The sequence below is a fragment of the Pongo abelii genome, chromosome 11 (genome assembly GCF_028885655.2).
Source record: "Pongo abelii isolate AG06213 chromosome 11, NHGRI_mPonAbe1-v2.0_pri, whole genome shotgun sequence".
Classification (NCBI taxonomy): domain Eukaryota; kingdom Metazoa; phylum Chordata; class Mammalia; order Primates; family Hominidae; genus Pongo; species Pongo abelii.
The window spans coordinates 136,916,548-136,932,225 of record NC_071996.2 but is presented as its reverse complement, the minus strand read 5'-3'; the positions used below and the strand labels follow the sequence as shown (position 1 = coordinate 136,932,225).

General features: G+C 46.4%; 1 protein-coding gene across 2 annotated transcripts in view; it reads right to left on the bottom strand.

Moving 5' to 3' along the window:
- The window catches only part of DGKD (diacylglycerol kinase delta), a 121,289-nt gene that overhangs the window by 72,497 nt on the left and 33,114 nt on the right, over window positions 1-15,678 (bottom strand). For both annotated transcript variants that reach the window (XM_024243619.3, XM_024243620.3), the window contains exons 2-3: window positions 14,809-14,919; window positions 12,708-12,788 (exon numbers count right to left, since the gene is read on the bottom strand). In XM_024243619.3, the coding sequence (XP_024099387.1) occupies window positions 12,708-12,788; window positions 14,809-14,919 (192 nt within the window). The remainder of the gene's footprint in view (window positions 1-12,707; window positions 12,789-14,808; window positions 14,920-15,678) is intronic.

Sequence of the window (15,678 nt, the reverse complement as noted above, 5' to 3'; positions counted from 1 at the left end):
CTAATTTCTGTATTTTTGGTAGAGATGGAAGGTTTCACCATGTTGGCTAGGCTGGTCTTGAACTCGTGACCTCAGGTAATCCGCCTGCCTCGGCCTCCCAAAGTGCTGGGATTACAGGCGTGAGCCATTGCACCCAGCCCATTTTCTCCCTATTTTAAATTTCCTTTAAAATCATTACTAAGATTCAAACACTTTAAGAACTCTGTTAACAAATGAATCCACACAGGAGGACTTGTACCTGGAAAGCAAGCACTGCTAATGTGTCACATGAACAGACACTCCTACCACCTATTCCCCGGATGCGCCCAACTCCCTGACTCTTCGCCAGTCCTCTCTGCAAAAGGGACCCGTCCCCACATCCAGCTCTCATGCCACTCCTCAGAGAAGCTTACCTCCACTCCCAAGGCTGACCACCACCACTCTAACTGTACTTTGCACCTTCTTCCACTCTACTTATGACAGGGCACTAGAACTACTTCTTTATATGCTGTGAGAAGTCTCCCAGAGCAGGGAACACACTTATCTACCCCGTACACCGTCAGACACTCAGTAGAGTTTGCCGTGATACAGGATTGTTCAAATAAGGAATAACAAGTTCTAAAACTTGCACCTTTTCCAATTGATTTGAAATTAGGTGGCCAGGGTAATGCCTTACTTGTCAAATGACTCCTCCATTCTCTGGGATAAACAAGTTTTCCAGCTGGCAAACTCGCTGAAAGCGCACACACAGAGCACAGGGGCTAACTTTGTCCCCAAGCTGCCGGCTGGATGTGAGCTGGGAAACTGTAAAAGGGGGGAGCCTGGCCCACAGAGGGGTCCACAATAGTGAGCACCTCTTCAGCGGAGCTTGCCAAGGAAGAGGTGAGTCAACATCCTCTCTGTTGTGCTAACAAAAAGAAGCAACAGAACCTGCTTCTTCCAGCTCATACTCATACACATAGTCACCCCAAAGGGCAGAGTACTGGGGACCCTAAGCTGCCAAGAGACTCCATGGCCTTGAGCTCAAGGTGTGGCCAAGTACACATTACTAGGGAGCTTATGCTAATGTAGCATCACATGAGTGATACAAAGTACCCTCAAGAGGGGGGTCCCAAAGTGGCTGTACCCTAAGATTTTGGAAAGCTTTGAAAAAGCACCCACTTGCAAATTTCTGGGGAAAGTTCCAAAAGGTGCTCGGGCATGGCCAAGTTTGAGAACCAAGGCCCCACAGAAGCATATGGCAGTTTCCTGAGCACCGTGTGAACAGGAAGGCTTCCCTGAGGAGGAAACGGACAGGGTTGGTGGGGGGAATTTGGGGAAACAGACCCCCAGAGACCAGGGCCAGCAGGTGACCCGTACCCACAGGGAGCTCCCTAAGAAGCACTGGGCTTGGCTGGGGTGAGGCCAGGCTGGGAGGGCACATGAGGACCAGACCCTGAACTTCATTAGGTAAGAAATAAGGGACCCTTCAATGGTTTATAGTGCTTTTTTTTTTTTTTTTTTTTTGAGACAGTCTTGCTCTGTCGCCCAGGCTGGAGTGCAATGATGCGATCTCAGCTCACTGCAACCTCTGCCTCCCGGGTTCAAGTGATTCTTCTGCCTCAGCCTCCCGAGTAGCTGGGATTACAGGCACCCGCCACCACGTCTGTCTAATTTTTATATTTTTAGTAGAGACGGGGTTTCATCATGTTGGTCAGGCTGGTCTTGAACTCCTGTCCTCAGGTCATCTGCCGCCTCGGCTTCCCAAAGCGCTGGGATTACAGGTGTGAGCCACCATGCCCAGCCTTAGTTCACAGCGCTTTTAACAATGGGCAGAATATGACCCTTCTGAATGGCTCTGTATTTGAGGCATATTCCAGTAAAACTTGTCTTTCCTCTCTAAGGTTCACCTCAGCTACAGTTGCCATGACCCAGGGAGTAGTAATAATACAGCCAGACTGACTGAAGCCCAGTGAAATCTGGACTAATTAGTAGTGATTTTGTTCAATTAAAGTTATTATTCAGTAAACAGAGAAAGTATGAAACGTTAAGTACACCAAACTAGAAGAAAATTTTCCACGTACCAAATGACATAATAAATGAATTTGGTTTATTGCTTTCAGTTCATTCACTGAATAATCAGTGAGTGCCTATAATCACAGTATTAATAGAAACAAACACATATATCATGCCTACATTCATTAACTCATTTAGTCCTTACAACCAAACCACCCCACAAGGCAGGTTACTAGCCCCATTTCTCAGATGAGAAAATGGAGGCTTCGAGCTGTTCTGTGACTCGCCGCCGGTCATCTGCTCGGAAGAAGCTGAGCTGGGATTCACACTCTGGCTTGCCTTAAAGCACAAAGTTATCTTGCAGGGTCCCGTACTTTCAGAGATTAAAAGAAGAGAAGGAGCCTAGTCCTGTTGCCTTGGGTCTTCTATCTGGTGGAGGACACACAGACCCTGGACATTCGAAGACAGAGTCCCTGATTCCTCTGGGGAGCTCACACTTTGGAAATACCGCGTAGCATAAAACTTCCCCCATAAAGGAAGTAAAAGGCAATTGAACATGTAGCATCAGGAGGCCACACACACTCAGCTGGAACAACTAAGGAAGGATCAGCCTCTCCACGGGCCTCCTGGGCAGTCCAGGCCTGTCGAACTCTAGCTCTCTGGGAACAGCAGCTCAGGCCTTGCCCTCCAGCTGTGCAAGCAGCCCTGCCCGTGAGAGGGGACCAGGGCTACCCGAGAGAGCTCAGGGAGCTCAGGTCTGCACACTCCACCACCCACTGAGGGAGTCAAATGTGTGCTCCATAAAACCAACGCCAGAGATGGACTCAAACTATATCCCACCCACATCCCGCCCAAGGCAGGGGGCAGGGAAGGAGAGCCGTGAGAGGAGACACAGTTAGGAAGTGGCACCCCCACAAACGGGAGAGGCCATGCCAGCAGGTGGCCAGGGAGGCCCAGGGCAGGACGGCATGAGGCGTCTCCAGCAGGGCAGTGGGCACTGGGTGTGAAGGGCAAAGGGCCCTGTGGGAGTGGAAATGGCCACCATGCATCACCACTCTCTCCTAGCTCCAGGCTTCCTGCCCTCCGAGGGACCCGGCCAGGGCTCAGGCCTTGACTGCCTCCTGCTGTCCCGTAGACAAAGCCTGGCAATGGGGAGCACCTACGCCCACTTCGGGTGGTAAGCCTGGCTATGGGGAACACCTACACCCACTTCGGGTGATGAGCCTGGCTACAGGGAGCACCCACGCCCACTTCGAGAGATGAGCCTGGCTACGGGGAGCACCCACGCCCACTTGGGGCGATGAGCCTGGCTACGGGGAGCACCCACTCCCACTTCGGGCGATGAGCCTGGCTACGGGGAGCACCCACGCTCACTTTGAGCGATGAGCCTGGCTACGGGGAGCACCCACGCCCACTTTGGGAGATGAGCCTGGCTACGGGGAGCACCCACGCCCACTTCGGGTGATAAGCCTGGCTACGGGGAACACCCACGCCCACTTTGAGTGATGAGCCTGGCTACGGGGAGCACCCACGCCCACTTTGGGTGATGAGCCCTCTTCCTACTTAGTCTAGAAAATCTTCACTAAATTGAATTTAGCTCTGATTCTGCCTCCTTCACAAGGGACACAGACTCTGACACCAGCCACCATGAAGTCAATCTCCAAGGGGACATTTCTAGAACTGGAAAGGCCAGCAATACCAAAACACTCCCAGTGAGGAGAAGAAACTGAGCCTCTGGAGTCCTGCAGGGGTGCTGTGATCGTGCCACTGTGTACAGCGCTGCTTTCTAGGAAGCACGCATCATGGCCAATGATACAGTATTTTCCTTCAATACTGTTATTAATACTTAATTCCCAGAGTCACCCAAAACAAATAAAAGTACGAACAACAGCAGGAGCATGGACCCTGCCCGCCTGCAGTGCATGGATCTCCTCAGGCCCTATCTCTCACCTCCATAAGCGCATCTGGGCTGTCCACAGCCTCATGTTGCCGGAAAGGCCCCTCTGCACCCCTTCTCATCCACCTAACCAACTCTTCCCTGCAGATCTCACCTCCAGCAGCAGACAGACTCCTCTAACAAAAACCCAACTTTACCACCCTGCTTTAAAATCTTAATGGCTTCCCACAGCTCTAACAAAAAAGCCCAAACCCACCCCAGCCTGGAAAGCACTTCCCGACTCAGAGGCTGCTCACCCAGCGCACCTCCCACGCCCACTCCCTCTGGCAAGAAGCACTGCTTCCACCCCACAGCCATGCTCCTCAGCTCTGGCGTGGTCTTACCCTCTTCCCCCCACCACAGGCAGGGATTCCCCCATGCCCTGCCCAGAGAAGCAACCCACATCAGTTCCTCCCCAGCCCTGCCGTGGCTGCTGCGACACGCGTGGACTGTGCCCTGCAGGAAGGAGGACCTGATCTTGCAGCCAAGCCCAGCATCTGGTCCCAGGAAGCATCCTGCAGAGCCGAATCAATGAGGGGCAGGGCCCAAATCATTCTGGAACTGGAGGTGATCAAGCCACTCTTCAACAAAGAGTTACGTGCACCTACTGTGTGCTGGGCACTTGGTGTAAAGCCATAAACAAAACAGACAAAAATCCTTGCTCTCATGTAGCATATATCATAAATAAATAAGACCAAATGGAATACAGGTAGGAATGACTCTCCAGGAGGGCCAGGGAGGGTGAGAATAAAGCCCATTGCTTTTATTCCTTTTTGCTGCATTTTGAAATTTCAAACAACATTAAACGAGGCAATAAAAATTAATCCTTCATCAAAAGAGAACATGGGTTTAAAAAGGACGAAAAACACTGACTTGGAAAAATAAGTAAATAAAAGCACAAAACTCGAATGGACCCTACAGTCTTGTAGTGTTCCACAGCTCTAGGCTGCTAAGGGAAGATGATAAAACTGGGCGTGGTGGCTCACACCTGTAATCCCAGCACTTTGGGAGGCTGAGGCGGGCAGATCACTTGAGCTCAGGAGTTTGAGACCAGCCTGGCCAACATGGTGAAACCCATCTCTACTAAAAATACAAAAATTAGCCAGGTGCATTGGCTGGTGCCTGTAATCCCAGCTACTCGGGAGGCTGAGGCACGAGAATCATTTCAACCCAGAAGGTGGAGGTTACAGTGAACTGAGATCGCATCACTGCACTCCAGCCTGGGTGACAGAGGGAGACTGTCTCAAAAAAAGCAAACAAGCATAGGACTTGAAGACAACAACTAAAATCACTAAAACACACTCAAAGTTGAATAAATCAGGGGAGAAATCCTAAGTCAATGAAAACATTTGAAAACCCAAGAGAAAATGGAGATGATCAAAGGAAAATCTTTCCCTGGAGAGAATGACTTTGTTAAACAGAAAACTTTTAAAAAATATTTTATCTATCGGCCGGGCACGGTGGCTTACGCCTGTAATCCCAGCACTTTGGGAGGCTCAGGCAGGCGGATCACGAGGTCAGGAGATCGAGACCATCCTGGTTAATACTGTGAAACCCCATCTCTACTAAAAATAGAAAAAAAAAATTAGCCAGGCATGGTGGCGGGCGCCTGTAGTCCCAGCCACTCAGGAGCCTGAGGCAGGAGAATGGTGTGAACCTGGGAGGCGAAGCTTGCAGTGAGCCGAGATAGCACCACTGCACTCCAGCCTGGGCGACAGAGCGACACTCCATCTCAAAAAAAAAAAAAAAAAAAAAAATTTTTACCTATCAAACAAGAATAAGCCAGGATAAAAACAAAGAATGCCAGAATCGGGGGTGGGGGGTGGGAGCTGGGAGGGGAGGTTGTAAGTAAATGTAGTAACAAACAATATAAAAACTTTGATAACTAGAACTAGGAAAAAACCAACAAATTAAATAAAATAAGGCTAAAGATAAAGAAGCCTCCCCCACCACCCCACAGCCCCTCTTCTGGACTCCTGAGCTCACTTAACCAGCCTGCTGCTGTACTCAGCAGAAGCCCTGACACCTTCATCTACTCCACCCCCTTCTGACCTGATCACCAGCCTGCCCACTGCCCCCTACACACCTCCACACTCTCCACTCCACTCTCTCCTAACAATCCTACAAACCTCCCTACCCTTCCAGTTCCCCTCCACCCTACAGCCAGAGTAGAACTTTCTGACATCTGCAAATCTGAGAATTTCACCAAATAAAACTATTCAACAGCAGCCCAAGTCCTGAGGAGTAAGTCCCAAGCTCTGCCCTGGTCCCCTCTGGAGTCCTCTCGCTCTGGCCTCTGCCAGCCACCCTGGTCCCCTCTGGTGTCCTCTCACTCTGGCCCCCGCCAGCCACCCTGGTCCCCTCTGGTGTCCTCTCGCTCTGGCCTCCGCCAGCCACCCTGGCCCTTCCACCACTTTGCCCACTCCACATGGTGTCCCCATCCCAAGGTCTTCGCACTGCTGGTCCCTCTACCTGCCCCATTCCCAAGGTGCCTATTTGCACAAGAAACACACAGACACACACACAGAAACACACAGACACACACAAACACACAGACACACACAAACACACAGACACACGCACCCTCTCAGGCTCACGCTTCCCTCAGTGGATTTCCCACTATCATTCTTCATCTCTCAGGTATGAGACCTCACTTCCTCTGAGAAGACTGCCCAGCCCCTCCCCAAGGCCAGGTGGGGTCTTCCACGTATCAGGCACCATGTAATGCTCTTCCATTGGAGCTTGTCTCAGCCTGTAACTAAGGCTCTATGTGTGTGCTTATCTGATCTCCCACAAGAATATAAGCTTGATGCAGAGTGGCTCCTCTCCATTTCTACCCAGCATTGAAACTTTAGCATTCAGCACGGTGTGTGGCCCAGGGTAGACCCCCAAAAAAATGCTTGCCAAAACAATGACTAAATAAACAAGCCAAGTTCCCAAAGAACAAGACAAAGCACATGAACCAGAATTCGTTTTTTTCTTTTTAAGTGTAAGAGAAAAGAAGGAAAAAATAGTTTTTCAAAGCTGGAAAGCCCAAACTGGAGTCAGGAAGAAATCAGGCTTGCTCTATCCCAGACCAACCAGTTAGCAAACCCGCATTGCACAAGAGAGAAGGCAACTCTGAGTCTTCGAGCAGAAATGCCTTCAAAGACAGCAACAGCATCGAGCCTGCTCTCGACAACCCCCTGCAACACCAGCACTGGGAAATACTATGTTCTCGGAGCTCACTAATAAAATACCGTATTTGATTCCTTTCTGGAAAACAGACCATTTTGCATTATTTTTCTTCCATGTTCTTCAGTCCTTTTTCATTTTCATGGTTTGAACATGAACCGAATAAGAGCTAGTGAAACAAAGCACTGAGTAGCACGTTCTCTGTGACTAAACCCTCAGTAATACACAAAGCTTGACCAAAAAAAGGATGTCACCATATGGGCTGGCTACAAACAGGTCTAGCATAATAAAATTTGTGAACTTGGCCAGGCATGGTGGCTCATGCCTGTAATCTCAACATTTTGGGAGGCCGGTGGATCGCTTGAGCCTGAGATTTCAAGGCTGCAGTAAATGATAATCATGCCACTGCACTCCAGCCCGGGCGACACAGTAAGACCTGTCTCTTAAATTAAAAAAAAAAAAAAAAAAGGAAAAGGGAAAGGGAAAGAAAGGAAGATAGAGAAAGAGAGAAGCGGGGAGGGGAGGGGAGGGGAGGAGAAAAAAGAAAAGAAAAGAAAAGAAAAAGAAAATCTGTGAACTGTAAATGTTTAAGAGACAACACAGAAGAGAAGTAGAAGAGAGGTACCAAGAGACCATTAAAATAAGAAAGCATGGCTGGGTGTGGTGGCTCATGCCTGTAACCTCAGCACTTCAGGAGGCCAAGGTGGGCGGACTACTTGCACCCCAAAGTTCAAGAATAGCCTAGGTGACATGGTGAAACTCCTTCTCTACTAAAAAACACAAAAATTATCTGGGTATGGTCACATGTGCCTGGAGTCCCAGCTACCCAGAAGACTGAAGTGGGAAGATTACTTGAGCCTAGGAGGTCGAAGCTGCAGTGAGCCATGATTGCACCACTGCACTCCAGCCTGGGTGACAGAGCAAGACCCTGTCTCAAAAATAAATAAATAAATAAATAAACAAACAAACAAGAAAGCACAATACATTCAGCCACAAAACACAGGAATCAGATATGCAAGAATCCTGACAGCAGAAAATGGCTGAAGCACAATGTTTACAAGGCAAAGGGTTTCTGACTAAAATAAAACAGATTCTAACAACATACTGTTTACAAGAATTAAATCTAGGCCAGGCACAATCGGCTCATGCCTGTAATACCAACACTTTAGGACACCAAGACAGATCACTTGGGGCCAGAAGTTAGAGACCAGCCAAGGCAACATAGTTAGACCCCATCTCTACAAAAAATAAAAAATTAGCTGGGTGTGGTGACAATGCCTGTGGTTCCAGCTAGCTACTGGGGAGGGTGAGGCAGGAAGATCTCTTGAGACCAGGAGTTTGAGGCTGCAGTGAGCTAACACTGTACCACTGCACTCCAGCCTGAGCAACAGAGCAAAAGCCTATCTCTAAAAAAAAAAAAAAAAAAAAAGAATTAAATTCAAAATAATAAGGAAAACTAAAGATAAAAGTTAGGACGGAAAAGAGTGGGGGGATATGTATATCAAGTAAATTCTGAACAAAGAAAAGACTTAGAAATACTAATATATATCAGAGAACAGTTAATGACACAAACTACTCATTGTGAAAAAGATCTTCTTTAATCCCAGCACTTTGGGAGGCCAAGGCAGGAGGATCACTTGATGCCAGGAGTTCAAGACCAGCCTGAGCAACACAGCGAGACCCTGCTTCTACAAAAAAATGTAAAAATTAGCCAGGCATGGTGTTAAGCACCTGTAGTCCCAGCTAACTGGGAGGCTGAGGCAGGAGGATCACTTGAGCCCAGGAGTTTAAGGCTGCAGTGAGTCATAATTGTGCCACTTCACTCCAACCCAGGTGACAGAGCAAGACCTTGTCTAGGAAAGAAAAAAAAAAGCTACTACTTTATTAATCTTTATTAATAAATGATTACTCAATATTGAGGGTATTATCTTTTTAAACATTTACATGCTTAACAAAGCTTCAAAATGGAGGAGGTGAAAACTGTTAGAAATACATGAACAAAGTGTTAAATGTAATTGGCCTGAAAGAGATTCTAACTCCTCATTAACAGCCTACGGAAGCTCAAGCGATAAAAAACAAGATCATAAGAGGACTTGAACGACATATTTGATAAGTTACAACAGATAAAAACCAATACCCAGCCGGGCAAGGTGGCTCACACCTGTAATCCCAGCACTTTGGGTGGCCGAGGCGGGCGCTAAGGTCAGGAGTTCGAGACCAGCCTAGCCAACATGGCGAAACCCCGTCTCTACTAAAAATAAAAAAATTAGCTGGGCATGGTGGCATGTGTCTGTAATCCCAGCTACCCAAGGCTGAGGCAGGAGAATCACTGGAACCCAAGAGGCGGAGGCTGCAGAAAGCCAAGACCACACCACTACACTCCAGCCTGGGCAACCGAGCAAGACTCCATCTTAAAAAAAAAAAAAAAAAAAAAAAAAACAATACACATAAATGCAGACACTGAATTAGAAAACAGAAAAGTAGGGCCCAGCATGGGCCTTACACCTATAATCCCAGCACTTTGGGAGGCTGAGGCAGGAGGATCACTTGAGGTCAGGAGTTCAAGACCAGCTTGGACAACATGGCAAAAACCCATCTCTAACTAAAAATACAAAAATTAGCCAGGCGTGGTGGGACAAGCCTGTAATCCCAGCTACTGAGGAGGCTGAAGCAGGAGAACCACTTTAACCCAGGAAGAAGAGGTTGCCATGAGCCGAGATCACAGCACTATACTCTAGCCTGGGCAACAGAGCAAGACCCTGTCTCAAAAAAAAAAAAAAAAAAAAAGGAAACAGGCCAGACGTGGTGGCTCACACCTATAATCCCAGCACTTTGGGAGGCCGAGGTGGGCAGATCACTCGAGGTCAGGAGTTTGAGAACAGCCTGGCCAACGTGGAAACCCCGTCTCTAACTAAAAATATAAAAAAATTAGCCAGGCGTGGTGGCAGGTGCCTGTAATCCCAGCTACTCAGGAGGCTGAGGCAGAAGAATCGCTTGAACACAGGAGGCGGAGGTTGCAGGGAGTCGAGATCACGCCATTGCGCTCCAGCCTTCCAGCCTGGGCAACAGAGCGAGACTCTGTCTCAAAAAAAAGGAAACAGAAAAGGAGAATTGTTCAATAATCTAAGAACTAGTTCTCTTTAAAAACAAAGAAAACAAAAATGCTAGAGTTTAAGAAATCTGACAAGAAAAGCAAACTAAACTAATAAAATTAGAAATGCAAAGGAGATCCAACCAGAGACACAGGTGTTTAAACTACACAACAGTACATGCTACTAACTTTGAAGGTGTGAAATTAGTGAGAAAGTAAATTACAGATGTGGACTCAAAAAGTGAAAAGGCTCAAATGATCAAAATGCAAGAAATAAATATTTTAGGATTTATTTCTATTACAGCCTTATCTCCCTAAAAAGTCTTCTTGACAAATAATTTAAATTCTCTCGAACTTAAGAAACAATCCATCCCAAAGCTACATAAAATGTTGCAGAAAACATAAACTCAAGGAAGTTACTAAATGAATTTTATGGGGTTGGTTTAACTCTGAAATCAAAAGACAATATGCCCAACTATTATGTATTCATTAAAATTAAAAATAGAGAAAACAATTGTTTAAAACTGCAAAAAGGCTACGTTCTCACCCAAAACAAATGCATACATACCAATGGGAAAATTCTAAATTACAAGATTAAGGAGTAAAATTCAACATTACCAAGAATAATTTTTTTATTAGGAAATATGCAAATAACTGAAACCAAAATGAACATCTAAATTAATGCCCAGGGCCAGGCACAGTGGCTCACGCCTGTAATCCCAGTACTTTAGAAGGCTCAGGCGGGTAGATCACTCCAGGCCAGGAGTTCGAAACCAGCCTGGTCAATATGGTGAAACCCCATCTCTTCTAAAATTACAAAAATTAGCTGGGTATAATGGTGCACGCCTATAATCCCAGCTACTAGGGAGGCTGAGGCATGAGGATCCCTTGAACCTGGGAGACAGAGGTTGCAGTGAACTGAGATCACACCACCGCACTTCAGCCTGGGTGACAAAGGGAGACAGCATCTCAAAAAAATTAATTAATTAATTAACTGATGCTCAGAACACTCCAAAGAAATTCAACACCTACTCCTATTAAAGACTCTAAAAACCACGAATCAAAGAAAAATCTATTTATGTGGTTAAAAATGTCTCTTCCCAGCTGGTAAAAATAAATTAATAGAGAAAACTACGAATACTCCAAGTAAAATAAGAGCAGTTTCATCAACACAAAATAAGCAGAGGTTTAGATAGAGGAAGGAAAATCCCATTTGTATTGGCAACATCAACAATGAATCCATCAATAAATAAAATAAAACAAAACTTGAAAGCACCTGAAACTAACACTAACCCAAAATATCAGATCCTAAACTTGAGGAAAATTACTCACCTTGACTGAATTATAAAAGAATAATTTTTAAAATTAAGATGCATACTTTTTGTCTAGATGGGATGGCCTAATAACATAAAGAAAAATAGCTTTAAAAGTTCTAGTGCTGTTATTAGAGTCAAACCTTATACAGGTAGGTGCTAAAGTCAACCCGTAAAGCCTAAATTATAAAATCATACAAGAAAATGCTACTATAGCCATTAAATAATATCATGAACATTTAGATCAGCTGACATGAGCAAATCTCTACTACAAATTGTCCTGGGGGGGGGAAAAAACACAGGTGTAAACCAAAAGGTTCAGCATGATCTCATGTGTACACGTAGGTAAAGACATAAATATACAGAAATAAAGATAAACACTCTAGAGTAAGCAGCTGGTCACTTCCAAGTGGTGAGATCACACGATTTTGTGCATTTAGAACTTTTGCAGAAAGTCCTATATAACTTTTATAAATTTGGAAGGAAGAAAGTTTAAACATAAAAAAGGAAAAAAAAAGAAATACACCAAAATATTAACATTCAATGTTTTTTGAGGTGGCCGAATTATGGCTGCTTTTTAATTGCTTTAACATACTTGTCTGCATTTTCCAAATTTTCTACACTAATCACAAAAAACAAAACTCTGTACAGAGCTGGTAAGACGTGAACCAGCCAAGCGTGGTGGCTCACACCTGTAATCCCAGCATTTTGGGAGGCCAAGGCGGGCGGATCACCTGAGGTTGGGAGTTCAAGACCACCCTGACCAACATGGAGAAACCCCGTCTCTACTAAAAATACAAAATTAGCCAGGTGTGGTGGCACATGCCTGTAATCCCAGCTACTCGGGAGGCTGAGGCAGGAGAATCGCTTGAACCCGGGAGGTGGAAGTTGCTGTGAGCTGGAGATGACGCCATTGCACTCCAGCCTGGGCAACAAGAGCGAAACTCCGTCTCAAAAAAAAAAAAAAAGACGTGAACCAAAACACATATAAAAATTTTTCATTTGGTCCCAATTGTCCTTTTGTCCTTATGCATGCCAAATTCGTGGTTATTCTCCAACCACAGTATTACTTTCAGCATTAAATTCAAATTTTACCAGCAATCATTCCAATCAGAAAGAAAAGAATGAAAACGTTTTAACTGCTTGGACACATGTTCAGGTCAAAAAGGAAAGCCAACTTCAGTGAAGAATCAAGAAAGGCATGACTCAGGAATCTTACCGTAAAACTGTTGTTGACGTTTTTGGTACTGGATTCAGCCACGCTGGCATCTGTCAGATCCACCTCATCAAATATGATTGACTGGAAAGAGACAAACACAGGGACTAAGGCACACAAAGACAGGTACATCCCTAAGCACTAGCCAGCGCTGCCCACCACACCCCAATGATCCCTAACAAGCACCCACAGAAGCCCCAGTACCTTGAAACTGTAGCATCCAATCAATAAGCCAATCGAAATTAACCCACCCACCTGCTTCTAACCAAAAGCTCGGGCTCACAGGTATAGTGCCGTGATTTTTTAAAAAAAATCTACAAACTTTGTCATTGCATTAGTGAAGGAAAAAAGAGAGAGAACCAAAGCAAACAACCCAATGCTGGTATTTCTGTATTTACTACTGTCAATACCAGTGTTCACTTTTACATGTGAAGTATGTTCTCACACAGTGTTTTAGCTGAGGGAAGGCCGGGGTCTGGACTGAGGATTCCGTGTCCTCCCGGCTCGTTCCTCCAGCGAGCACATGGAGGGGGAAGGTCCTGGCTAAAACAAATTATTCTGGGGAAAAGAGACAGGTCCAAATGGAAAGGGTCTGGCCGTGAAAGGAAACAAGGGAGCAGAACAGAAGGATCCTGGTCCTGGAGAGAAAGATGCTCCAGGGCAGGGCTGGGAGTTAGGCCTGGGGACCTCCCCCATCTCCCTCTCCACTCCCTACAGGGTCCCCCGGCACAGCCGCTGCCTCCTGTTTCCCTTATACCATCGCCTCTATTCTACGATGGCTCTTGAGGAACCCTGGAGAAAATCAAACTAATAACTCAGAAAAGAAACTCTATCTTTTAAGTAACCTTCCCCCTCCCCTCACCCCCAGAACTAACTGTAAAAGGTTATTTTGTCGTGTTTTTTTTTTTTTTTTAAGTGAGGGAAGTGGTCAGAACCCTTTCTAAACAAGCTGCTTTGTTCCACTTCAAATTTTAGTGCAGTAAGTTTCTAGGGATATGTCTCAAAATGTAAATGATTCAGATTCCAGATTTCTTAAATACCAAAATATTAGTGCTGACACCAATACTGATAAAAAATACAGGTATTCAGAATCCCAGCCAACACACTGGTGTCTGAATGTCTAACACCACATCCGCTTAAACATGGCAGTAATCTGTGACTTTCACTGGCTGCTCCTCCTCCAGCAGCACCCACCTGGTGCTTCTAGCTTTAAATCTACCTACAATAGGGCACACAGAAAGAAGGTTAATTGCTAGAGAGCCTAAAAATAAAGAATTTCCCATTTCTGTTCATACATCAAGAAGCTCAGCTCCTTCTACTTTGGCCGGGCACAGTGGCTCACGCCTGTAATCCCAGCACCTTGGGAGGCCAAGACGGGCAGATTACTTGAGGTCAGGAGTTCAAGACCAGCCTGGGCAATGTGGTGAAACCCCATCTCTAGGCCGGGCACAGTGGCTCACTCTGGGAGGCAGCACTTTGGGAGGCAGAGGCAGGCAGATTATTTGAGGTCAGGAGTTCCAGACCAGCTTGACCTACATAGTGAAACCCCATCTCTACTAAAATATAAAAATATTAGCCAGGCGTGGTTGCAGGCACCTGTAATCCCAGCTACTTGGGAGGCTGAGGCAGGAGAATTGCTTGAACCCAGGAGGCGGAGGTTGTAATGAGCCGAGATCTCGCCACGGCACTCCAGCCTGGATGACAGAGCAAGACTCCCTCTCAAAAAAAAAAAGAATTTCAATATACTTAAAGAATAAAGAATTATTTAATAAGAAGATGAAATTCATAACCCCGTGATTCCCTCCACCTTTCTGAAAGAAAGATATCCAACTGTAACGTGGCTGTTTCTGTGACCCTTTTTTTCCTTTTCCCCATTACTGATGACGTTAAAGAAAAGGAAACTAAACAGAAATTAATTTTGATAAGAAATCAAACATGCCTTGAGACAAGTAAAACCTGACAGCACGGAGTGTTACAAAACTCACTGGCAATAACAGATCTGAGAATTGAAGCTTTTCCCACATGAGGACTCAGCACCCCCAGTTCCTCCCCTGGGAAGGCTCCTGTGATGTCCTCGCGTGTGCTTTCCTGCATGGGGCCTCACCTTTGCCGTTTTGGCATAGTAAAGCGTTCGCCCTCGAAGCTTAAAGTATCTCCTTTTTGATCGCTGGAATGAATTGTTCTGTTTGGTCAGCATCCCCTCTTTGATGATGGTCTGAAAGTACAGAAACATATTCATAAACTTGCGTTTTTAAGGTGCCCTTTCACTCTTCCAGCTGAAATGCAGCCTGTTGCGGCTGAAACATATTCGTGTCTCTAACAGAAAATATGTCTCACACTCTCAACAGACTTTGACCTATGCGCAGGCCCAGCACGCTGCCGGGGGCATGGGGGGTTGCACCAATCCTATCCTCTAAGGGGCAATGTGTGCCTGTGTGGGTGGGGGTGTCAAGAGGCCTAGGGTGTGCCCTGGATGCACTGGCAGACATGAGGAAGGGACACTGAGGCTCACAGGGCCACAGTAAACAGCAGCTGGGAGGACACTGGGACGCGGGGCCAGTGCATTCTCCAACTTCAGCATTTGGTATTTTTCAGCTATTCTTGGCCCTGTCTCTGTGTTCTCTGGCCCCCTGCCATTTCTCAGGATGCTGCTGCCAAAGCAGTCTACGTCAGTGGCTCTGGGGCTCAGAAGCTCCAGGCCCGCGCCCTCAGCCCAACCCACCACTCATAGGCCAGGCGTGTGCATCTGCACACACCATGAGAGGGAAATGCCTCGGCCACAGACACTAAAACTCCTCTCAACCCAAAAATCTGATGAGTTCACCCCATAACACAAGACGTTCTCTTACGAGAATCCAGAAATGGATTCTACGGTCCACTCACCTTGGCTCAATTAAAGCCAAGAATGAAGGGGGCGCTACTTCTCCCGGAGCTGCTCCCCCACCTTATGCGGCCCATGCCACCAAAACATCAA